Source organism: Scyliorhinus torazame, chromosome 5 (assembly GCF_047496885.1).
Source record: "Scyliorhinus torazame isolate Kashiwa2021f chromosome 5, sScyTor2.1, whole genome shotgun sequence".
In the NCBI taxonomy this organism is placed as follows: domain Eukaryota; kingdom Metazoa; phylum Chordata; class Chondrichthyes; order Carcharhiniformes; family Scyliorhinidae; genus Scyliorhinus; species Scyliorhinus torazame.
Window position 1 is genome coordinate 108083165 of NC_092711.1, and position 26850 is coordinate 108110014.

Below are 26850 nucleotides of genomic sequence, written 5' to 3' on the forward strand. Positions count from 1 at the left end.
CCCGCAGGGCAAGAGTTATAGCTGGGGAAAGGGCAATTATGATACCATTAGACATGACTTGGGGGGGGGGGGGGGGGGGGGGGGGGGGGTGGGGGGGGGGATAGGTTGGAGAAGTAGGCTGCAAGCGTTGGGCACACTGGATATGTGGAGCTTGTTCAAGGAACAGCTACTGCGAGTTCTTGATAAGTACGTACCGGTCAGGCAGGGAGGAAGGCGTCGAGTGAGGGAACCGTGGTTTACCAAAGAAGTGGAATCTCTTGTTAAGAGGAAGAAGGAGGCCTATGTGAAGATGAGGTGTGAAGTTTCAGTTGGGGTGCTTGATAGTTACAAGGTAGAGAGGAAGGATCTAAAGAGAGAGCTAAGACGGGCAAGGAGGTGACATGAGAAGTATTTGGCAGGTAGGATCAAGGAAAACCCAAAAGCTTTCGATAGGTATGTGAGGAATAAAAGAATGACTAGGGTAAGAGTAGGGCCAGTCAAGGACAGGGATGGGAAGTTGTGTGTGGAGTCTGAAGAGATAGGCGAGATACTAAATGAATATTTTTCGTCAGTATTCACTCAGAAAAAAGTTAATGTTGTGGAGGAGAATGCTGAGACCCAGGCTATTAGAATAGATGGCATTGAATACGTAGGGAAGAGGTGTTGGCAATTCTGGACAGGCTGAAAATAGATAAGTCCCCGGGGCCTGATGGGATTTATCCTAGGATTCTCTGGGAAGCCAGGGAAGAGATTGCTGGGCCTTTGGCTTTGATTTTTATGTCATCATTGGCTACAGGAATAATGCCAGAGGACTGGAGGATAGCAAATGTGGTCCCTTTGTTCAAGAAGGGGGGGTAGAGACAACCCCGGCAGCTATAGACCGGTGAGCCTCACGTCTGTAGTGGGTAAAGTCTTGGAGGGGATTATAAGAGACAAGATTTATAATCATCTAGATAGGAATAATATGATTAGGGATAGTCAGCATGGCTTTGTGAAGGGTAGGTCATGCCTCACAATCCTTATCGAGTTCTTTGAGAAGGTGACTGAACAGGTAGATGAGGGTAGAGCAGTTGATGTGGTGTATATGGATTTCAGTAAAGCGTTTGATAAGGTTCCCCACAGTAGGCTATTGCAGAAAATACGGATGCTGGGGATTGAGGGTGATTTAGAGATGTGGATCAGAAATTGGCTAGCTGAAAGAAGACAGAGGGTGGTGGTTGATGGGAAATGTTCAGAATGGAGTTCAGTTACAAGTGGCGTACCACAAGGATCTGTTCTGGGCCGTTGCTGTTTGTCATTTTTATCAATGACCGAGAGGAGGGCGCAGAAGGGTGGGTGAGTAAATTTGCAGACGACACTAAAGTCGGTGGTGTTGTCGACAGTGCGGAAGGATGTAGCAGGTTACAGAGGGACATAGATAAGCTGCAGAGCTGGGCTGAGAGGTGGCAAATGGAGTTTAATGTAGAGAAGTGTGATGTGATTCTCTTTGGAAGGAATAACAGGATTGCGGAATATTTGGCTAATGGTAAAGTTCTTGGAAGTGTGGATGAGCAGAGGGATCTAGGTGTCCATGTACATAGATCCTTGAAAGTTGCCACCCAGGTTGATAGGGTTGTGAAGAAGGCCTATGGAGTGTTGGCCTTTATTGGTTGAGGGATTAAGTTCCGGAGTCAGGAGGTCATGTTGCAGCTGTACAAAACTCTGGTACGGCCGCATTTGGAGTATTGCGTACAGTTCTGGTTACCGCATTATAGGAAGGACGTGGAGGCTTTGGAGCGGGTGCAGAGGAGATTTACCAGGATGTTGCCTGGTATGGAGGGAAAATCTTATGAGGAAAGGCTGATGGACTTGAGGTTGTTTTCGTCAGAGAGAAAAAGGTTAAGAGGAGACTTAATAGAGGCATACAAAATGAGCAGGGGGTTAGATAGGGTGGACAGTGAGAGCCTTCGCCCGCGGATGGAAATGGCTGGCACGAGGGGACATAGCCTTAAACTGAGGGGTAATATATATAGGTCAGAGGTCGGTTCTTTACACAAAGAGTGGTGAGGCCGTGGAATGCCCTGCCTGCAACAGTAGTGAACTCGCCAACATTGAGGGCATTTAAAAGTTTATTGGATAAGCATATGGATGATAATCTCATAGTGTAGGTTAGATGGCTTTTGTTTTTTGTCTTCCCATGTCGGTGCAACATCGTGGGCCGAAGGGCCTGTACTGCGCTGTATCGTTCTATGTTCTATGTTCACTGTTGCTGTTGATACAACGTTTGGTGGCATCGCCGACAGACTAGATAATGGCATAAAATTGCAAGAAGATATTGACAGACTCGGTGAATAGGCAAATTTGTGGCAAATGAAATTCAAAGTAAACAAGTGTGAGGTTATACATTTTGGACCAAAAAAGAATAGAAAAGAGTACTTTCTAAATGGAAAGAGGTTCGGTCCAGTGGATGTCCAAGCTGCAAACCATTCCTCCAGATCCTTGCCCTTCATGGATTTAATGAAGGCCAAGGCAATCATTGGATTATTGAAAGACTTGACGGAGTTGTTGGATACTATTTTTCGGGTTGCAGGATAAAGCCTGACGTAATTCACTCTCCACAGTCTTGAGCTGCATTTGAACTTCATCGAAGTCTCGAAACTTCGTTTGTGTTGCTGCCGAAAAGTCCTGAATCCTCACTCCCTCCTGGGGCCAGGTGCCATCTCACCGTACCCGTCTCCAGGACCTTCTTTCACGTTGTGGAAGCGAATGATTACAGGCCTGGGATGAAAACTATCCCTCAGTCTCAGAGACAGGACACGATGCACCCTTTCTAATTTGAAACGCCCAGGCTTCAAATCCAGTTGCGAAAACGTGGCAGTCGGTCCTTAAAGAACCTCACAAGAGCCTTACCCTCCACACTAAATGGACAGAAAATAACAATTTATGGGCGGCATGGTAGCATAGTGGTTAGCACAGTTGCTTCACAGTACCAGGGTCCCGGGTTTGATTCCCAGCTGGGGTCACTGTCTGTGCGGAGTCTGCACGTTCTCCCCGTGTGTGCGTGGGTTTCCTCCGGGTGCTCCGGTTTCCTCCCACAGTCCAAAGATGTGCAGGTTAGGTGGATTGGCCATGATAAATTGCCCTTAGTGTCCAAATAAAAGGTTAGGTGGGGTTACTGGGTTCCGGGGATGGGGTGGAGGTATGGGCTTGGTTGGGGTGCTGCTTCCAAGGCACAGACTCGATGGGCCGAGTGGCCTCCTTCTGCACTGTAAATTCTATGATGACCATCTGACAGACCAATGACTCGGATGTTCTTTCTGTGACCCTCGGTTCTCCAAATCCTCCGGGACCTCCGCCAGCCACTCGGCTGGTTTTCAAAGGATTGAATTCTTGTCTCCGTCGAGGAGGCATCTTGCTGAACGTTCAGGATTCTCTCCTCCGGATCATCGAGCCTCTCATGGCGTTTTGCAGCTGGTGCTCACAGATATTGAGTCAGCACACTCAGCCTCTGGTCAGTAACACTGATAATGTCGGCAGTCATCATTTTCACCGCCTCCCAGAGCCCCAGAGAGCGTGGGGTCGAGACACCTCCTGAGGGTCAGGCCGCCATGTTGAAAAGGCGGCTCCATTTCCACTGAATCCACCTACGCTGTTTTATCGCCGCATTTCTTGACACTTTTTGGCATAATCCTACCAAACTGAACCCTGGTGTCTTCCAGGGACACGAACACAATATTAATTCAAGGATTAGGTAGATGGGTGCCGGGCAATCAGGTAAGTGACAGATTGTAGGTGAGTGGTGCCAGAACATGCGGAAAAACAGCTACTCCAGCTCCCATATCACAAACCCGACATCCCCCCCCCCCCACAGACTTCTGATTGATGAGGGTTATGTGGAACTGGCAGGTAAATGGAGAGAAAGCTGAGATGAGGAGGGATTTCTTTACTCGAGGATGTGGTGAAGCTTTGGAATTCTGTACCCCAGAGGATTTACAGTGCAGAAGGGGGCCATTCGGCCCATTGACTCTGCACCACCCTTGGAAAGAGCACCCTACTTAAGCCCACACCTCCACCTATCCCCGTAACCCAATAACCCCATCTAACCTTTTTGGACACTAAGGGCAATTTATCATGGCCAATCCACCTGACCTGCACATCTTTGGACCATGGGAGCAAACCGGAGCACCCGGAGGAAACCCATGCAGACACAGAGAGAACATGCAGACTCCGCACAGACAGTGACCCAAGCCGGGAATCTAACCTGCGACCCTGGAGCTGTGAAGCTACAGTGCTAACCACCGTGATATGGGGGATAGTGTGGGAAAACAGTGCTGAAGTTGGTCAGCCAATGATCCCATTGAATGGTTCAGGCTCGATGGGCCGAATGGCCGATTGCAGCTCATATTTGTTGTGATCTCCTGGATAGGAAGTTGTGATCTCCTGGATAGGAAGCTGTGAGCTGAGCTTGGATCTGTCAATCAGCCTGAATTTGCACAATCAGGAGAATTAGGAGGGTCAATATTGGATACAGCAGAGTGAGGATGGAGGGAGAGTGTATAGGATGGAGATTTACAGCTTTCGGGGAATAAGAGAGAGGAAAAAATGTTCCATAGAAACGAGAATTGTTGTTCTACGTTTCTGTCCTGTACTGACAGTGATGAATTTTGTAAATTGTTTTTACAGGATATTCCAGGAGGAGGAATTACAGACAGAAATCTCAAACATTACGTCTCGATCCGACAGTCACTCGATTCCCTGGAACCTGAATATCATCGGCCTTTGAATCTAGAAGGAGAAATGTTTGCCCGAACTGTCAACTAAAGATTTCAAACATCAGTGTCACTGGAAAAGCACCGAGACCCACACAACACACACCCGAGTGAGAGAGTTCATAGACTCCCAGAATTTACAGCGCAGAAGGAGACCGTTTGGCCCATCAAGTCTGCACCATCCCTTGGAAAGATCACCCTGCCTAAGCCCACACCTCCATCCTATCACCGTAACCCAATAACCCCATCCAACCTTTTTCAACACAAAGGGCAATTTAGCATGGCCAATCCACCTAACCCGCACATCTTTGGACTGTGGGAGGAAACCGGAGCACCCGGAGCAAACCCATGCAGACACGGGGAGAACGTGCAGACTCCACACAGACAGTTCCAGTGAACTGTCTGAGGAAACCAGTTACACAGCCTGAATAAACATAACATTCACAGCAGGGAGAGACCATACACGTGTTGTGTCTGTGGAAGAGGCTTCAATTGATCATCCAACATGGAGAGACACGAGGCAACCCAAATCATGGGGAATCCGTGGAAATGTGGGGACTGTGGGAAGGGATTCCAAGTCCCATCTCAGCTGGAGATTCATCGACGCAGTCACACTGGGGAGAGGCCATTCACCTGCTCTCAGTGTGGGAAGGGATTCATTGATTCATCCACCCTGCGGAAACATAGGCGAGTTCACACTGGGGAGAGGCCGTTCACCTGCTCTCAGTGTGGGAAGGGATTCAGTCAATTATCTAACCTTCAGGCACACCAGCGAGTTCACACTGGGGAGAGGCCATTCACCTGCTCTCAGTGTGGGCAAAGATTCACTCACTTATCCCACCTGCGCACTCACCAGCGAGTTCACATTGGAGAGAGGCCATTCATCTGCTCTCAGTGTGGGAAAGGATTTACTGAGTTATCCGCCCTGCAGAGACACCAACGAATTCACACTGGGGAGAGGCCATTCACCTGCTCCCAGTGTGGGAAGGGATTCATTGATTCATCCACCCTGCGGATCCATCAGCGAATTCACACTGGGGACAGGCCATTCACTTGTCCCCAGTGTGGGAAGGGATTCCGTGATTCATCCACCCTGCAGAAACATCAGCAATTTCACACTGGGGAGAGGCCATTCACCTGCTCTCAGTGTGGGAAGGGATTCACTCAGTCATCCGGCTTGCAGTCACACCAGCGAATTCACACTGGGGAGAGGCCATTCACCTGCTCTCAGTGTGGGAAGGGATTCACTCAGTTATCCACCCTGCAGAAACACCAGAGAGTTCACACTGGGGAGAGACCGTTCACCTGCTCTCAGTGTGGGAAGGGATTTACTCAGTTATCCAACCTGCATTCACACCAGCGAGTTCACACTGGAGAGAAGCCATTCACCTGCCCTCAGTGTGGGAAGGGACTCACTCGGTTATCTCACTTGCGGACACACCAGCGAGTTCACGCTGGGGAGAGGCCCTTCACTTCTCAATGTGCGATGGGATTGCATACTTCATCGCACCAGCTGTGACGCCAACAATCTCACAATTGAGTACAGTGGTTGGATTCTGCTGTTACTGTTTCTGCTCTACACCCAGGACTGCATTTTGTTCATTCTGACAGGTGGTCAGTGGGGATGGTCGGAGAGTTTCTTTCTGCTGGACTGACCGGTCTCACCACTTTGCCTCCAGTGGGCTGATGCTCTTTGAGCCTTGTTGCTAATACCTGGCTCCAAATTGCACAAGAATCACAGAGTGAAAGGATGTTGGGAAGTGTGAAGATATTTAGTTGCTATTTCTGTTTGGAACCCCCAAAGCATGCCACGTTGCCATGGAGATGGGCCCTGGTGGTTACATGATTCTTTTTAATTTATCTGGGCGTTCCTCACAGAAGAAAACTATCAGGGTGTGAGGGGTATGTTGTCAGAGGTGGTCTGGGAAACTGATTGGTACAGGGAATACCTAATATTTAAGGAATTATTACATATTTATCAGGGGTCAGTTTGCTTAGTTGGTTGGACGACTCTTTGTGATGCAGAACAAGGCCAACAGTGAGGATTCAACTCCTGTACAGGCTGAGTTTATTCATGAAGGCCCCGCCTTCTCAACCAGGCCCCTCGCCTGAGGTGTGCTGACCCTCGGGTTAAATCACCTCCAGTCAGCTCTCTCTCTGTCAAAGGTCCTATGGTCCTCTGGGATTTTTGTGACTTTTAATTTGCATATATACAACAAATATAGATTCTTTTAAGGAACAAAAATCCAACCGGAAAAGTGATGTAACCGTGGCGAACAAGAAAAGTTAAAGATTCCATGAGCTCCATTAGAATTCAGCAAAGGGGGACCAAGAAACTGATGAGAGCAAACTGGTGAGAAACTTAAAAAACGACTGGAAAAGCTTCTACAGGAATGTGAAAAGGAAAAGATTCGCAAAGACCAATGTGGGTCCATTCCAGGCAGAGACAGAAGAGTTTATAATTGGGAGTAAGGAAATGGCAGAGAAACTAAACGACGTGTGTCTGTCTTCACAGAGGAAGATACAGAAATTGTCCCCAAAACACCAGAGAATCAAGGGACTGGCAGAGATTAGAATTGGTGAAAAAGTAGTACTGGAGAAATTAATGGGACTGAAAGTGAATAAATCCCCAAAAGCTGATGATCTACATCCCAAAGTGTTGAACGAGGTGGCTGTAGAGATCTCTATTCCTCATTCTAAACTCTCCTGACTCTATCTGGAATGGACAAACCTTTGTCTGAGCCAAACATTTCCTTTTTACGTAGCCACAGAAGCTTTAACAGTTCATTTTTATGTATTTTGCGAGTTCACATTCTATTCTATTCTCCCTTTTTTACCTCGGTGTCTTGGTCGAAGAACGGAAGTAAATCCTCGGGAATGAATCATCACTTTGGACAGGTTCTGAGATAATTAAGTTTCGACTTCTAGGACAGAGTTACTAAAATCGTGGAGTGTGATTTTAGATTGTGCAAAAGGGCAAAGTTCTAGTTTATAGTTTACTGTGTAGGTTTCCGAGTTAAAGTAGCTTCTAGTTTGTTTGTTGCATTAAAAGTCAGGAAACTTGAAGTCCCGTCATGTGATCCTTTAATTTGTGGACTGGGAATTTGATTGTTTCCAAGAAATTGCTGACCTTTATGGGGGTCCTAATCCACAAGTTTTGTCTTCCTATTTGACCCTCGGGCACCTTTCTGTCTCTATTGCTCGTGTCAATGACAGCCAGTTGATGGAGCTGAGGGCTGAATTTATCTGAGAATAACGGGGCTTGTTCCCCAGTTGGGAAACTGCCATGGGCGTCGCTAATAGAGACAGGAAGGTGCTGGTGGACTGAGTGTGAACTGCACCTCCAACCAATCAGGGGTGAGGGTGACCGAGGCTGATGGTGATGTGACCCCCAGGGTTCAGTGCCCCTGTGTCCAAAGCGGGGAGTCATGGGAACAGGGTACAGAGGAGCCGAAGGGAAACCATTTGGGACCAGAACATTGTGAACATCCTGTTACTCTGGTTGTCTTTGATCCTCAAGTAATTTTCTGTTAGTTTTTTTAACCATGTTCTGTTTCGTCAATAAACTTTTAACAGGAAAATATTTGAATTTGTTGAACTTTTCCTGATTAAATTTGTTCACTTTCGGGAAAGTGGGTGAGAGGGTTTGACAGGCTCTTTAACAGAAAGTGAGTCCCTCTAAGGTAATTGGCAAAGGAGCCAGAGGGGTAGAGGAGATTTGATTTTTCTTTTGACAGTGTTTGAAAATGGGTTTAAGGAATCAATCGTGACTGACTAATTTATCAAGGTTCTCTGAGGAAGTGACAAGGGATGTCAATAAAGGGGAAGCTGTAGATGTGCTTTATCTGGATTTCCAGAAGGTATTTCCCAAGGTGCCACATCAAAGGTTATTGCACAAAATAAGAGCTCATGGTGTGGAGGCAACATATCAGCATGGATAGAGGATTGGTTAACTGACAGGAAGCAGCCAGTAGGTATAAATGGGTCATTTCTGGGTTGATAAAATGTGACAAGTGGAATGTCACCAGGATCAGTGCTGGGCTCTCAACCATTTACAATCTGTATGAATGTGTTGGATGATGGGATTGAATGTCTGGCGGCGAAATTTTCTGAAGCCTCGACGACAGGTAGGAAAGTAATTTGTGAAGTGGATTTAAGGAGTCTGCAAAGGACTACATAGGTTAAGTGAGTGGACAAAAACCTGACAGATGGAGCATAATTTGGGAAAATGTGAATTGTCCACTTTGTCAGGAAGTATTAAGTAAAACAATATTATTTAAATGGAGAGAGATGCAGAACTCTGAGTTGCAGAGGGATCGGTGTGCCCGATCCCAAGTTAGTCTGCAGGTACAGCAAGTGATTAGGAAGGTCCATGGAATATTATTGTTTATTGCAAAGGAAATCTAATATAAATGTAGGGATGTTTTGCTGCAGTTGTATAGAGTCAGAGAGGTTTACAGCATGAAAACAGGCCCTTCGGCCCAACTTGTCCATACCGCCCAGTTTTTACCACTGAGCTAGTCCCAGTTGCCCATATTTGGCCCGTAACCCTCTATACCCAGCTTTCCCATATAACTGTCTAAATGCTTTTTAAAAGACAAAATTATACCCGTCTCTGCTACTGCCACTGGCAACTCGTTCCAGATACACGCCACCCTCTGTGTGAAAGAATTGCCCCTTTGAGCCCTTTTGTATCTCCTCTCTTACCGTAAACGTACAGACTTATATAAGATCACTTCTAAGCCTCCTGCACTCCAGGGAAAAAGTCCCAGCTTCTCCTTATAAATCAAACCATCAAGTCCCGGTAGCATCCGAATAAATATTTTCTGCACTATTTCTAGTTTAATAATATCCTCTCGAAAATAGGTTGACCAGAACTGTACACAGTACTCCAAGTGTGGCCTTACTAATGTCTTATACAACTTCAGCAAGACGGCCCAACTCCTGTATTCAATGTTCCAGCAAAGATCAGTGGGAGACTAGAGGACTGGGAAATCTTTAGGGGGCAACAGAAAGCTACTAAAAAAGCTATAAAGAAGAGTAAGATAGATTATGAGAGTAAACTTGCTCAGAATATAAAAACAGATAGTAAAAGTTTCTACAAATATATAAAACAAAAAAGAGTGGCTGAGGTAAATATTGGTCCTTTAGAGGATGAGAAAGGAGATTTAATAATGGGAGATGAGGAAATGGCTGAGGAACTGAACAGGTTTTTTGGGTCGGTCTTCACAGTGGAAGACACAAATAACATGCCGGTGACTGATGGAAATAAGGCTATGACTGGTGAGGACCTTGAGAGGATTGTTATCACCAAGGAGGTAGTGATGGGCAAGCTAATGGGGCTAAAGGTAGACAAGTCTCCTGGACCTGATGGAATGCATCCCAGAGTGCTAAAAGAGATGGCTAGGGAAATTGCAAATGCACTCGTGATGATTTACCAAAATTCACTAGACTCTGGGATGGTCCCGGCGGATTGGAAATGAGCAAGTGTGACACCACTGTTTAAAAAAGGAGGTAGGCTGGAGATGGCGTCCTGTAAGGGAATGAGCCTAAAAGCGCTGGCGACGGCGCCGCTACCATTCTCCCCGAAAAGGTACACCACAAACCCAGTGGTGGTGGCGACCGTGAAGATCTGGGGGCAGTGGAGACGACATAGGGGAGTGACGGGTGCCTCGGTGTGGTCCCCGATAAGGAATAACCATAGGTTCGTCCCGGGGAGGATAGATGGGGGATTTCGATGTTGGCAGCAAGCAGGAATTAGGAAGCTGAAGGACCTGTTTGTGGACGGGACATTTGCGAGTTTGGGAGCATTGGAAGAAAAATATAACTTGCCACCAGGGAATGCTTTCCGATACATGCAAGTGAGGGCATTTACGAGGCAACAAATAAGGGGATTTCCACGGCTCGTGACGCAAAGGGTCCAGGATAGAGTGATTTCGGGGGCATGGGTTGGAGAAGGTAAAGTGTATGAAATATACAGGGAGATGAGAGACGAGGGGGAGGCGATGGTAGAGGAGCTGAAGGGAAAATGGGAAGAGGAGCTAGAGGAAGAGATTGAGGAGGGGCTGTGGGCAGATGCCTTAAGTAGGGTAAATTCCTCGTCCTCGTGTGCCAAGCTTAGCCTGATTCAATTTAAGGTTCTACACAGAGCGCATATGACGGGAGCAAGACTGAGCAGGTTTTTTGGGGTGGAGGACAGGTGTGGGAGGTGCTCGGGAAGCTCGGCGAACCACACTCACATGTTCTGGTCATGTCCGGCACTGCATGAGTTCTGGGAAGGTGTGGCAAGAGTGAGTTCAAAGGTGATGGGGGTCCGGTTCAAACCAAGCTGGGGGTTGGCTATATTTGGGGTTGCAGAAGAACCGGGAGTGCAGGAGGCGAAAGAGGCCGACGTTTTGGCCTTTGCACCCCTAGTAGCTCGGCGAAGGAGTCTACTTATGTGGAAAGAAGCGAAGCCCCTGGGCGTGGAGGCCTGGATAAACGACATGGCAGGGTTCATAAGACTGGAACGAATAAAATATGCGTTAAGAGGATCGGCTCAGGGGTTCACCAGGCGGTGGCAATTTTGTTTATTTTTTTTCCATCTGTTGTTAGTTTAATATATTATTTAAATAACGTTTAATGTATATTCCTTTATTAAGTTGTAAAAACGGAAAATCTTTGTTTGAAAAACTTCAATAAAATATATATATATTTTTTAAAAAGGTGGTAGGCAGAAAGCGGGTAATTATAGACCAGTGAGCTTAACTTCGGTAGTAGGGAAGATGCTGGAATCTATCATCAAGGAAGAAATAGCGAGGCACCCGGATGGAAATTGTCCCATTGGGCAGATTCAGCATGGGTTCATAAAGGGCAGGTCGTGCCTAACTAATTTAGTGGAATTTTTTGAGGGTATTAACAGTGCAGTAGATAACGGGGAGCCAAAGGATGTGGTATATATGGATTCCCAGAAAGCCTTTGACAAGGTGCCACACAAAAGGTTACTGCATAAGATAAAGATGCATGGCATTAAGGGGAAAGTAGTAGCATGGATAGAGGATTGGTTAATTAATAGAAACCAAAGAGTGGGGATTAATGGGTGTTTCTCTGGTTGGCAATCAGTAGCAAGTGGTGTCCGTCAGGGATCAGTGTTGGGCCCACAACTGTTCAAATTTTACATAGATGATTTGGAGTTGGGGACCAAGGGCAATGTGTCCCAAGTTTGCAGACGACACTAAGAGAAGTGGTAAAGCAAAAAGTGCAGAGGATACTGGAAGTCTGCAGAGGGATTTGGATAGGCTAAGTGAATGGGCTAGGGTCTGGCATATGGAATACAATGTTGACAAATGTGAGATTATCCATTTTGGTAGGAATAACAGCAAAAGGGATTATTATTTAAATGATAAAATATTAAAACATGCTGCTGTGCAGCGAGACCTGGGTGTGCTAGTGCATGAGTCGCAAAAAGTTGGTTTACAGTTGCAACAGGTGATTAAGAAGGCAAATGGAATTTTGTCCTTCATTGCTAGAGGGATGGAGTTTAAGACTAGGGAGGTTATGCTGCAATTGTATAAGGTGTGAGTGAGGCCACACCTGGAGTATTGTGTTCAGTTTTGGTCTCCTTACTTGAGAAAGGACGTACTGGCACTGGAGGGTGTGCAGAGGAAATTCACTAGGTTAATCCCAGAGCTGAAGGGGTTGGATTACGAGGAGAGGTTGAGTAGACTGGGACTGTACGCGTTGGAATTTAGAAGGATGAGGGGGGATCTTATAGAAACATATAAGATTATGAAGGGAATAGATAGGATAGATGCAGGCAGGTTGTTTCCACTGGCGGGTGAAAGCAGAACTAGGGGGCATAGCCTCAAAATAAGGGGAAGTAGATTTAGGACTGAGTTTCGGAGGAACTTCTTCACCCAAAGGGTTGTGAATGGGCTAGGGTCTGTGAATCTATGGAATTCCTTGCCCAGTGAAGCAGTAGAGGCTCCTTCATTAAATGTTTTTACGATAAAGATAGATAGTTTTTTGAAGAATAAAGGGATTATGGGTTATGGTGTTCGGGCCGGAAAGGAGCTGAGTCCACAAAAGATCAGCCATGATCTCATTGAATGGTGGAGCAGGCTCGAGGGGCCAGATGGCCTACTCCTGCTCCGAGTTCTTATGTTCTTATGTTCAATGAAACCAAATATGCCGAATGCCATCTTCACCACCCTGTCCACCCGTGACTCCACTTTCAAGGAGCTATGAACCTGTACTTGGAGATCTCTTTGTTCTATAACTCTCCCCAACTCCCGACCATTAACTGAGTAGGTCCTGCCCCGATTCGATCAACCAAAATGTATCACCTGACATTTATCTAAATTAAACTCCATCTGCCATTCATTGGCCCACTGGCACAAATGATCAAGATCCCGTTGCAATCCTAGATAACCTTCTTCACTGTCCACTATGCCACAAACCTTGGTGTCATCTGCAAACTTACTAACCATGCCTCCTACATTCTCATCCAAATCATTAATATAAACAACAAATAACAGTGGACCCAGCACCGATCACTGAGGCACACCGCTGGTCCCAGGCCTCCAGTTTGAAAAAAACCCTCTACAACCACCCTGTGTCTCCTGTCGCCAAGCCAATTTTGTATCCAATTGGCAACCTCACCCTGGATTCCGTGAGATTTAACCTTGTGCAAAAAACTACCATGCTGTACCTTGTCAAAGGCCTTGCTAAAGTTGACAACGTCAACTGCACTGCCCTAATCTACCATCAAAAAATTCAATCAAATTCGTGAGACATGGGGCAGGATTCTCCGAGCCCCGGGCCGGAGAATCGCCGCAACTGCGCCATGCCACCCCGAGGAGCGGAGAATCGGTGCCATTTGCGCCGGCGCGTTTGGCGCGCAGCTGGTCGCGGGCCGCTGTCCACACCTGGGCCACCGATTCTGCGGCCCGGATAGGCCGAGCGGCAACGACAGAGTCCCACCGGCGCTGTCCACACCTGCTCACAGCCAGCGGGAACTCTGGTCGCAGGGTTGGGAGGGGGGGTGCTCTGTTCACGGGGAGGGCCTCCGATGGGGTCTGGCCCGCAATCGGGGCCCACCGATCAGCGGGCTGGCCTCTCCCTCCCCAGGCCTACTTTGTTGCGCACCGGCCCCTGAACCCCTGCACCATGTTATGTAGTGGGCCGGCGCGTTCAGTAAGGCCACTGCACTGCACCGCGTGGTGCCACTGCGCATGCGCGGGTTGGCGTGGTGCCCAGTTGGCGCCGGGAAGGGAGGCTGGAGCGGCATGAACCACTCCAGCGCCTTGCTGGCCTCCTGTGGGGGCCAGAATCGGTAGTCTCTGCGGCCAGTTCACGCCATTGTGAAACACGACGGCTTTTCCGACGGCGTGAACACTCTGCCACCATCTGGGAGAATCCCGCCCATGATTTTCCACTCACAAAGCCATGCTGACTGTCCCTAATCAGTCCTTGCCTCTCTAAATGCCTGTAGATCCTGTCTCTCAGAATACCTTCTGACAACGTATCCACCACAGATGCAAGGCTCACAGGTCTGTAGTTCCCAGGCTTTTCCCTCTGGCCTTTCTTAAAAAAAGACACAAGATTTGCTACCCTCCAATCTTCAAGCACCTCACCTGTGGCTGTCGATGATTCAAATATCTCTGCCAGGGGACCCACAATTTCCCCCCTCGCCTCCCACAATGTCCCAGAATACATTTTTTCAGGTCCCGGGGATTTATCTAACTGGATGTGCTTGAAGCTTTATCTAATCCCATTTCCCCCCCCCCCCCCCCGCCCCGCCCCCCCCCCTCCACTTTGTGGGTAATCTGCAATCCCAAAACCAAATTTTAACAGTCCCAGCTCCCCATACCTTCCATTCTGTCTCTCCTAGCCTTGGCATCCAGGGATGGTTTTGCGAACCTGCCTGTGTATCTGCCCTGGCAGTGTTTGATGATAGAGTGTAACTGGAGCTTTACTCTGTATCTAACCCCGTGTTGTACCTGTCGTGGGAGTGTTTGATGGGGACAGTGCAGAGGAGGATATACGTTGTATCTAATCTTATGCAAGACCTATCGTGAGAGTGTTTGATGGGGACAGCATCGAGGGAGATTTACTCTGTATCTAACACCATTTTTTATTAGCCTTGGGAGTCTTTCATGGGGCAATGTAGAGGGAGCTGTGCTGTAACTGATTGGAGAATGGTTTAAGCTGGCACTTGGTACTCAGATTTTCCAGTACCCCCCCCCCCCCCCCCCCCCCCAAGGCCCAGAGGGACAGTGAGAGTCCTGAACATTGTTGTATAGTCTGCTTGATATTTCATATGAGCCTTTTTCAGTTCCATAGAATCCCTTCAATGCAGAAGGAGGCCATTCGGCCCATCGAGTCTGCACCGGCCCTCCAATACGGCACCCCACTCAGGGCCACTCCTCCACCCTATCCCCGTAACCCCACCTAACCTTTGGACACTCAGGGGAAATCTTTTAGAATGGCCAATCCACCTAACCTGTGCATCGTTGGACTGTGGGAGGAAACCGGAGCACCCGGAAGGAACCCACTTGGACATGCAGAGGAAGTGCAAACTCTACACAGTCACCCAAGGGCGGAATCGAACCCCCTCCCTCTGATCTCCAGTCAGCCTTTGTTCGAATGAAAAGAGCCCCAGTTTCTCTTATCTCTCCTGGTAACTAAAGCCTCTCTTCCCTGGGATCATCTCAGTGAATCTCTTCTGCACCCTCTCCATGGCCTTGACATCCTTCCTGGTGTAAGATCCCCAAAACCTGATCTAATATTCTAACTGCAGAATAACCAATGATTTGTACAGGTTTACATGACCTCTGTTCTTTTGTGCTCCACACCCAGAATTATAAAACCTTGGATCACTTTTTCAACTTGTCCTCCCACATTTAAAAGTTTGTGTATCTGAACTTCTTTTAGGGTTTGGGAGATACTAACATAACATGGCTGAAATAATGTGTGTTATGGGAGAAAGAAGTTTAGTCTGAGTTAGAAACTCAAGCAGGCGCTTCACTGTTCCCGTAACAGCCTCCCCGAACAGGCGCCGGAATGTGGTGACTAGGGGCTTTTCACAGTAACTTCATTTGAAGCCTACTTGTGACAATAAGCGATTTTCATTTTTTTTCATTGCATTTTCACTGCAGACAGGTCGCCATGGAAACGCTGATCAGACATTCCTTCACTGCAGACAGGTCGCCGTGGAAACACTGATAAGACATTCCTTCACTGCAGACAGATCGCCATGGAAACGCTGATAAGACATGCCTTTCCACAGAATCGACTCATTGGAAACTCAAATCGGATCGGGGAGAATTAAATTCTAATGTGTGATGTTTATAGCTACAGTAATGGAATTATCAGAAATAATCGAATTAACAGGCAGGGTAGTTTCGGGAAAATGAGGAAATTACTGAAGAAACGTAACTGCTGGGAATCAAGAATGTGTCCTTGTCAATCACAGATTAGAGAAATTCCTGCTGTCTTTTCCTCACTTGCTGTATGAACTGTGTTCCGTACTGGGCACCAAACCTCAGGCAAGATATAATGCACTTGGTAACTGTCCAGTACAGATTGACCATGATGAAGTGAGGCTGGTGACCTGAGTGAGTCCCTTCCCACACACGGAGAACATTAATGGTCACTCCTCAGTGTGAACAGGTCGATGAATCTCCAGCTCTGATTAAATCTGTTCCACAATCCCCAGATTTCCAAGGTTTTTTCCAGCGTGACTATATCGTTCGAAAGGTCAGACCATCGGCTAAAACGTCATCCACATTCCGAACACGTGAACTGTTTCTCCCACATTGAACAGGGTCTTTGAACAAAGAACAATACAGCACAGGAACAGGCCCTTCGCCCTCCAAGCCTGAACCGGTCATGATACCAACCTTTCCCAAAACCCTTAGATCTTCTTTGTGCCGTATCCCTCTATACCCATCCTATCCATGTGTTTGTCAAGTTGCCTTTTGAACGCTGTTAATGTATCTACTTCCACAACCTCCCCTGGCAATGCGTTCCGGGCACTCACCACCCTCTGCAAAACAAAAAAGACCTGGCTCGCACATCTCTAAACTTTGCCCCATGGACCTTAAACCTATGCCCCCTGGTGACTGGCCCCTCCACACTGGGAAAGAGTGCCTGCCCATGCATCTATCCATGCCCCTCACAATTTTGTCGACCTCTATCAGGTCACCCCTCAACATCTGTCTTTCTAATAAAAACAGTCCGAGTCTCTTCAGCCTCTCCACATAGCTAACACCCTCCAGACTAGGCAATATCCTGATAAACCTCCTCTGCACCCTCTACAAAGCCTCCACGTCCTTCTGGTACTGTGGCGACCAGAATTGTGGACAATATTCCAAGTGTCACCTGAACAAGGTTCGATACAACTGTAGTATGACTTGCCAGTTTTTATACTTGATGCCCCGTCCAATGAAGGCAAGCATTCCGTATGCTTTCTTGAGTACCTTGTCCATTTGTGCTGCGAACTTCCAACATCTGTGCACATGCACACACAGATCTCTCTGACTTTCTATATTCCCAGGAGTTTTGCCATTTACGGTATATTTCCCCTCATAATATAATATTCTCCTTAACCAGTAATGCTACTCCCCCACCCCTTTTACATTCCTCTCTATCTCTCCTGGAGCATCTATATCCTCCAACGTTATGGGGCTGGTTTAGCACACTGGGCTAAATCGCTGGCTTTGAAAGCAGACCAAGGCAGGCCAGCAGCACGGTTCAATTCCCGTATTAGCCTCCCCGAACAGGCGCCGGAATGTGGCGACTAGGGGCTTTTCACAGTAACTTCATTGAAGTCTACTTGTGACAATAAGCGATTATTAGGGGCTGGTTCAGCACACTGGGCTAAATCGCTGGCTTTTAAAGCAGACCAAGGCAAGCCAGCAGCACGGTTCAATTCCCGTACCAGCCTCCCTGAACAGGCGGCGGAATGTGGCGACTAGGGGCTTTTCACAGTAACTTCATTAGAAGCCTACTTGTGACAATAAGCGATTTTCATTTTTCATTTCAGTTACCAATCCTGCCCTTCCTTTAAACATGTTTCTGTGATAGCCACAACATCGTAATTCCAAGTACTTAAGTGCTCTAAGTTCATCTGCCTTCCCGCTACACTTCTGGCATTGAAACAAATACACTTCAAACCACTGTTTGTGCAGACAGGGTGATGTTGTTCTCTTATTTTTGTTCTTCAATTCCCCTTCAGTTATTACACCTTATACCCCAGCGCTCTGGTTCCCACCCCCCTGCCATACTAGTTTAAATCCTCCCGAGTGACTCTGGCAAATCTCGCAAATTGGTGCCCCTCCAGTTTTGATGCAACACGTCCTTCTTGTACAGGTCACACCTGCCTCAGAAGAGATCTCAGTGGCTGTTCACCCTCCCCCTTCAGGATGTCCTGTGTTCGTTCAGGGACATCCTGGACCGTGACACCAGGGAGGCAACATACCATTCCGGAGTCTCTTTCCCATCCACAGAAGCGCCCACCTGTGCCCCTTACTATAAAGTCCTCTATGACTATTGATCTCCTGCATTTTGCCCTCCCCTGCTGAGTAACAGAGCCTGTTGCGGTGCCACTGTTCAGGCTGCTGTTGATGTTTTCCCCACTGGGCTATCTCCCCAAACAGTATCCACAACGGTATACCTGTTAGAGAGAGGGACAGCCATAGAGGATTCCTGCACTGCCTGCCTGCCCTTTCTCGCAGTCACCCATCCGTCTGATCCAGTGAACAGACTGTGGACATAACTTTAACCAGTCACACAGCCTGAAAACATCAGCATACCATTCACAGCAGGGACACACCGTGCACGTGTCCTGTGTGGACGAGGCATCAACTGATCGTCCAACCTGGAGAGACACAAGGACCATGGAGAAAGTGTGGAAATGTGAGGACTGTGCAAAATGGTTCAATGTTCATCTCAGCTGGAAAATCATCAACGCAGTCACACTGGGGAGAAGCCAATCATCTGTTCTGTGAGTGGGAAGGGATTCAGTAGGTCAGCCAGCCTCATGTCACACCAGCAAATTCCCACTGACGAGAGGCCATTCAGCTGCACTCACTGTGAAAAGAGGTTCAGGCAGTCATCTAACTTCAATGTATACCAGCATGTTCAGACTGTGGAAAGACCGTTCACTTGCTCTCGGTGTGGGAAGGGATTCGTTCATTCATCCAGCTTTCTGATACACAAGCAAATACACACCGAGGAGAATCCACTTACTTGTACTCAGTGTAGGAAGAATTTCAGGCAGTCATCCACTCATTGCACTCCACCATATTCACACTGGGGAAAGACCATTCATCTCCTCTGTATGTGGGAAGAGATGCTATCAATCCTGCAGCCTGCTGTTTGTTACAGACACACACTCACACGGGAGAAGCCGCTCATCTGCTCTGTGTGTGGAAAGTGATTCACTCAGTCATTTAACCTCTTGCTACGTCAACAGCTTCATAAGTGACTGAAGAGACTGGATTCTGCTGTTATTGCTGCTGTTAATCACAGACAAGATCGACAGTCTTACCATATCTGGTTTATTTCTGCTGATGTCAACAACCCTATAACTGGCTGCAGTTTAATATTCTGGATTCGTCACTGAATTTGGGGCTGCAGAGTCTCTTTTTAAAAACATCTTTCCTCTTTATTCAAGGTCTCTCCCAGGAACACACTTGCTATAGCGTTATGAACTTTTACTTTAATCCTAAATAGTTTTTTGTGCAAAATCTATAATTCAGTTTCTGAACCATTCCACTGATCTCCAAGTGGAAAATGCTGATTAATCCTTGCTGACAATTCTTTCTGACTTACACATTCTTCACTGTGACACCACCATTATGAAATTAAATTATCAACATGAAATAAAACCATAAAATATTTCACAGGCTCATCAATAGAAACTTAATCAATCAACATTATTATTGATGAAGTTTGGAAGTTGCTGAGTTGAATAATTTCTGACACAGCAGCAGCAACATTTGGTAAAGGTGGAACCCACAATAAAGACTGGTTTGAGACCCTCTCAGCAGAGATTACATCTGTCATTGAAGCATAAGGCAAAGCCTACCTGATGCCCAACATAAAGCCAAGAGCTAAAACAGTGCATCACTTGGGACTTGAACATTGCCAAGACCTTTCCGTAAAAGATGGAGATGCTGTGCAAATAAACACTGGAGCAGCCTACGTCAAGGAATCTGAAACAAAAGATAGTTTCATATTTCTTTTGGTTTCAGATTCCAGCATCTGCAGTAATTTGCTTTTATCAAGGAATCTGAAATGCCTTTGATTATGGATTTTTTTTTTTTAATTTAGAGCACCCAATTAATTTTATCCAATTAAGGGGCTATTTAGCACAGCCAGTCCATTTGCCCTGCACGTTTTGGGGTTGTGGGAACGAAACGCATGCAAACACGGGGAGAATGCCGGATGGGATTTATCCTAGGATTCTCTGGGAAGCTAGGGAGGAGATTGCTGAGCCTTTGGCTTTGACCTTTAAGTCATCTTTGTCTACAGGAATAGTGCCAGAAGACTGGAGGATAGCAAATGTTGTCCCCTTGTTCAAGAAGGGGAGTAGAGACAACCCCGGTAACTATAGACCAGTGAGCCTTACTTCTGTTGTGGGCAAAATCTTGGAAAGGTTTGTAAGAGATAGGATGTATAATCATCTGGAAAGGAATAATTTGATTAGAGATAGTGAACACGGTTTTGTGAAGGGTAGGTCGTGCCTCACAAACCTTATTGAGTTCTTTGAGAAGGTGACCAAACAGGTGGATGAGGGTAAAGCACTTGATGTGGTGTATATGGATTTTAATAAAGCGTTTGATAAGGTTCCCCACGGTAGGCTACTGCAGAAAATACGGAAGAATGGGATTCAGGGAGATTTAGCAGTTTGGATCAGAAATTGGCTAGCTGGAAGAAGACAAAGGGTGGTGGTTGATGGGAAGTGTTCAGACTGGAGTCCAGTTACTAGTGGTGTGCCACTAGGATCTGTTTTGGGGCACTGCTGTTTGCCATTTTTATAAATGACCTGGAGGAGGGCATAGAAGGATGGGTGAGTAAATTTGCAGACGACACTAAAGTCGTTGGCGTTGTGGATACTGCGGAAGGATGTTACAAGTTACAGAGGGACATAGATAAGCTTCAGCGCTGGGCTGAGAGGTGGCAAATGGAGTTTAATGCAGAAAAGTGTGAGGTGATTCATTTTGGAAGGAATAACAGGAAGACAGAGTACTGGGCTAATGGTAAGATTCTTGGCAGTGTGGATGAGCAGAGAGATCTAGGTGTCCATGTACATAGATCCCTGAAAGTTGCCATTCAGGTTGAGAGGGTTGTTAAGAAGGCGTACGGTGTGTAAGCTTTTATTGGCAGAGGGATTGAGTTTCGGAGCCATCAAGTCATGTTGCAGCCGTACAAAACTCTGGTGCGCCCGCATTTGGAGTGTTGCATGCAATTCTGGTCGCCGCATTATAGGAAGGATGTGGAAGCATTGGAAAGGGTGCAGAGGGGATTTACCAGAATGTTGCCTGGTATGGAGGGAAGATCTTATGAGGAAAGGCTGAGGGACTTGAGGCTGTTTTCGTTAGAGAGAAGAAGGTTAAGAAGTGACTTAATTGAGGCATACAAGATGATCAGAGGATTGGATAGGGAGGACAGTGAGAGCCTTTTTCCTCTGATGATGATATCTTGCACGAGGGGACATAGCTTTAAATTGAGGGGAGATAGATATAAGACAGATGTCAGAGCTAGGTTCTTTATTCAGAGAGTAGTAAGGGCGTGGAATGCCTGTCTGCAACAGTAGTGGACTCGCCAACACTAAGGGCATTCAAATGGTCATTGGGTAGACATATGGACGACAAGGGAATAGTGTAGATGGGCTTTAGAATGGTTTCACAGGTCGGCGCAACATCGAGGGCTGAAGGGCCAGTACTGTGCTGTAATGTTCTATGTTCTAATGTGCAAACTCCACACGGAGATTGACTCGGAGCCAGGATCGAACCAGGGACCGGTGCCGTGAGGCAGCGGTGCTAACCACTGCGCCGCCGTGCTGCCCTGATTATGGATTTGGGTGAAGTTCTCACCAACAGATGTACACATATCCCGCTGGGTTGAACAAGACTGTGAGCTGTACCCCTGTGAGAAGGACTCCTCCCAGTCTCTTTGACTGCAGCTTCCTGTCATGGTTGAGTTGGACAAGAAATCCTCATCACTTGAACTGGGAAAGGCCATTGATTGTTGAGCAAGCAGAAAGGCACCTAGCAAGGATGGCATTCCAGCTGAACTGTTCAAACACACAGTCCCATCGACTGTCACACCTTCATGACCTGCTCCTCCTCTGTTGTTGGCTGTTCCTCATTTCGAGGATGACGTCTCCTCAGAGTCATGTGTTTTCTCTTGTGGTCTTTTTGCGATCGGAGAAGGTGTTTCTCGACCCGCACATCTTTGGCAGAGATCCCTCTCTGTTACTCTCTGCCTCTTCATTGAGGCATTGGAACTCAAAAGTAATAATAATAATCTTTATTATTGTCATACGTAGGCTTACATTATCACTGTAATGAAGTTACTGTGAAAATCCCCCAGTCGCCACACTCTGGCGCCTGTTCGGGTGACTAATTCACCTAACAAGCAGGTCTTTTGGGGAGAATGCACAGACTCCGCACAGAAAGTGACCCAAGTGGGAATCGAACATGGGAACCTGGGACTCTGAAGCAACGGTGCTAACCACTGTGCTACCATGGTGCCCTAATGATGCAGTTTGGTGGGCATGTTGTCACTATAGTGACTGATTGGCCGTCTTGCAGCAAACTACCCAGTCTTCAGAACAGTGACCACGACACCACACAACCCTGTCATGGTAATCTCTGCAAGACGTGCCAGATCATCAACATGGATACCACTATTACACGTGAGAACACCACCCACCAGGTACGCGGTACATACTCGTGCGACTCGGCCAACGTTGTCTACCTCATACGCTGCAGGAAAGGATGTCCCGAAGCGTGGTACATTGGCGAGACCATGCAGACGTGGCGACAACGAATGAACGGACATCGCGCAACAATCACCAGGCAGGAATGTTCCCTTCCAGTCGGGGAACACTTCAGCAGTCAAGGGCATTCAGCCTCTGATCTCCGGGTAAGCGTTCTCCAAGGCGGCCTTCAGGACCCGCGACAACGCAGAATCGCCGAGCAGAAACTTATAGCCAAGTTCTGCACACATGAGTGCAGCCTCAACCGGGACCTGGGATTCATGTCACATTACATTCATCCCCCACCATCTGGCCTGCGAAATCCTACCAACTGTCCTGGCTTGAGACAATTCACACCTCTTTAACCTGGGGTTACCCCATCTCTGGATCTGTAAAGATTTAATCACCTGCTAATGGTCGCATTCCTAGCATTGTTTGGCATCTTTGAATTTGCCTATATATGTGTTTCTGGAACAGACCTCTTCATTCACCTGAGGAAGGAGCAGCGCTCCGAAAGCTAGTGACATCGAAACAAACCTGTTGGACTTTAACCTGGTGTTGTAAGACTTCGTACTGTGCTCACCCCAGTCCAACGCCGGCATCTCCACATCATTATTATTGGACAATCAGCGAGTCAGCCTGAGCCTGTGGCCGCATTCACCATCTGAAACTGTCACAATGCCCGAGTGATTGACGGCAGCTCCTGACCAATAGGAAGAGGAGTGGCGGTCTGGAGGACCGAGTCAGGGCGGCTGGTCCTCCAAACAATCGGAGTGAATGAGGGGCGGGACACGCTGTGATTGAAGCATGCGCAGTGTGGGTAATGGCGATGTCGAAGGGCATCTTCATTGAATTTACAGTGCTGAAGGAGGCCATTTGGCCCACCGGCCCTTAGAAAGAGAACCCCACTCAAGGCCACGCCTCCACCCTAACCCCAGAAGCTTGGACACTCAGGGTAATTGATCATGACCAATCCACCTAAACTGCGCATCTTTTGACTGGGAGGAAACGGGAGCACCCGGACGAAACTCACGGAGACAAGTGGAGGACGTACAGACACCGCACAGACAGTGACCTAAGCCGGGAATCAAACCTGGAACCCTGGAGCTGTGAAGCAACTGTGCTACTCACTGTGCTCCCATGCTGCCCTAACTTTTAATACTAAGAATCAAAGAAAAATTAACTATATTATACTGGAGAAAGAAGGTTGGAAAGATCTCAATACAAACACAAAAGTACAATTCAAATTCTTTCTTTTCTTTTACCCCAGTAATAGCCTTACAGAAACAACGGCCGTAATTCTCCGTTCACATGGCTACCATGAATGGAGTTTTGGATGAGTGCCAAATTCTCCGTTCTTCGTGAATTCCAAAATTGGTAAGATGTGCTTAACAATATGGAGGAAGCAAGAGATTGCAGGGGTGGGCGAAAACGTTGTGAAAAGCTGTTGTGAGCTGCAATCCTCGGAAAAGAGTTTCCGGGTCCCCATTTGTACCGAGCGGAGCTGCAGCTCCTCATGTTTGGCGCGGGTTAACGGCCGCCATCTTTATTGGATGTACATCAGGGCGCATGCGCGTTTGTCATCTTTGTCAGGGGCGATGTTTCAATGAGTGGGAGGAGTTTGTTCCCCATTGTTCAGAATGGAGACAACTTGTCCATCAACCTGGATTAGTCCTTGAGTCTCAATGTCTTATTGATGATGCAAAGCGGTGGCAGAGATGGAAAGAAAAGGAAGCAAATCCTGCTCTCCGGATTTCACTGTCTTGTTAGACATCCTGTCCCATGTGTCCCAGCTCTGTTCAGCCACATGAAGACCCAGGGTAGAAATTCATAACCCTGAGTAGATGTCACCCTCAAATCAGGGGACTGCTGATGACAAGAGGGTCACTGTGCAGCGGGGTGGGGGGGGGGGGGGGGTGGGGGCGGGGGGGGGGGGTGGGGGCGGGGGGGGGGGGGTGGGGGCGGGGGGGGGGGGAGCGGTCATCCTGGACCAGGAAGCAGGAGGGGAGAATGTTGTGGATTTCTATCCTGGACTGATAGTGATTAATTTTGTAAACTCCTTTTACAGGGGATTAGTAGGGGAGGATTTACACACAGCAAACTCAAACCAGGAGAAATGTTTATCTTTCCTGAATTTCATTTCTGGACTGACAGTGATGCCTTTGTAAACTTCTTTCACAGTGGCTTAGAAAGGGATATGCAGACAGGAAACTCACAACCAATCCTCACATCAAATTCTGACAGCACCATTCGGTGCTGCGATCCTCGGAAAAGAGTTTCCGGGACCCCATTTGTACCGAGCGGAGCTGCAACTCCTCATGTTCGGCTCAGGTTAACGGCCGCCATCTTTATTGGATGTGCACCAGGACGCATGCGCATTTGTCATCTTTGTCGGGAGACGTTTCAATGAGTGGGAGGATCTGGATCTGGAGATTATCGACCTTTGTGTGTAAGCATTGAGTTCCATATCATTATCACTCACTGTATAAAATGACTACCTCCTTTCTCCCCTGTAGATCTTGTTCACAATCTTAAATCTGTGTCCCGTAATCCTTTTACAATCTACTGATGGGAACAGTTTTAAAAACTCTTTTGCTGGGTTTGCTGTTGTCGTTTCTGGTGTCAGGGTCGATGCCGGGTGTCTGTCTGCTTTCATTCCTTTTTCATGTTTTTGTAATGGTTGAATCAGCTTGGACCAGTCCATTTAGGATCCAGAATACAATTGAAGTCTCCTCCAAGAATCAATTGATTTGTATCCAGGTCTGGGATGGATACCAACAATTTTTTTACAAATGTTTCTATGAGATCCCCTCATTAAAAAAAAGATAAAGAAGCAGAATTAGACCATTCAGCCCATCGAGTTTTCGAGTTTGCTCTGCCATTCGATCATGGCTGATATGTTTCTCATCCCCATTCGCCCTGTATTGTAGCTCTCTTGAAATGAATGCGAACATTGCATTTGCCTTTCTAACTGCTGACTTTCCTTTATGTGTTCTTGGGATGAGGGTGTCGCTGGCTGAGCCGGCATTTGCTGCCCATCCCTAATTGCCCTTGAACTGAGTGGCTTGCTGGGCCATTTCAGAGGGGGCAGTTTGGGAGGATGTGAGGCTGAAGTGAATAAATGACAAAGGGGATAATGGTGCAAGACACTGGTTAACACTCCAACTTTAAAAGCTCAAACTATTTGATCCAATTTCAGCTCATTGTTATTGGCGAGGGGCAGTTTAACTTTGGTGGAGGGCCCATACTATTTAGGTGCTGTATTAATTGATTTAATGCATTTGTTCCCTTGGTCCAATGTTACTAATCGTAATCAGTTAGCAAAACATAATTTCCTTCAAAAATATCCATTTTAATGGCGGGTTTATAACCCAACATGCGTTGCAGCTGAGAATGTGCTCTATCCACATGACAGAAGCTCCTCGCCTATGTGCAGAGTCCGGCTGTGACTGGAGCATGCGCAGTTCGGGCTGTGATCGGCGCATGCACAGTTCAGGTTGTCGCTGACGGTGCGAGGAGCGGGGAAGAAACAACCGATCGACTTTCAGGATTGGAGCCGGTGGGTGGCCGGGGAGCGATAGAAGCTGCGGAGTGAGCCGGGAGGCTTCATAAATACCCCGTGGAGGCTTCAACTCCCAAGTAAAATGTTAACGGTCCCGTCTTAAACAGCACCGAACAGAGTGAGAGCTGAGCGGTGACAGGCCCGGGTTACCGGCCGCCATCTTTACAGAGGACAAGGTGCTGCAGGGCGCATGCGCTGCCAGCCTGGACCGGATGCCAACTCTCCCGGATTGACTGACTGGAGTCTCCAGCATTTTATTTTATTCATTTGTGGGAGTCAACATTTATTGCCCATTCCTAATTTTCCTGGAACCGGTTTGCTCGGCCATCTCGGAGGGCATTTAAAGTGTCAACCACATTGCTGTGGTTTGGAATTGTGTAGGCCAGGTAAGGATGGCAGATTTTCTTTTCTGTTCATTCACGGGATGTGGGTGTCGCTGGCTGGGCCAGCATTCACTGCCCATCCCTAATTGCCCTTGAACTGAGGGCATCTCAGAGAGCATTTTAAGAGTCAACAAGCTGACTGTAGATCTGGAGTCACATGTAGGCCAGACCAGGTAAGGATAGAAGATTTCCTTCACTGAAGGACAT

The 26850-nt window shown here is 47.4% G+C and overlaps 1 protein-coding gene across 4 annotated transcripts in view; it reads left to right on the top strand.

Annotated features, from left to right (window-relative positions):
- The window catches only part of LOC140419350 (uncharacterized), a 17594-nt gene extending 9284 nt beyond the window's left edge, over positions 1–8310 (top strand). For 3 of the 4 annotated variants that reach the window (XM_072503225.1, XM_072503227.1, XM_072503226.1), the window contains exon 2: positions 4642–8310. In XM_072503225.1, the coding sequence (XP_072359326.1) occupies positions 5233–6246 (1014 nt within the window). In that variant the 5' untranslated portion in view covers positions 4642–5232 and the 3' untranslated portion in view covers positions 6247–8310. Of the gene's footprint in view, positions 1–3707; positions 3733–4641 lie in introns of those variants that run through there. The other variant, XM_072503228.1, reaches the window with a different exon arrangement.
- Positions 8311–26850: the final 18540 nt, after the last annotated feature.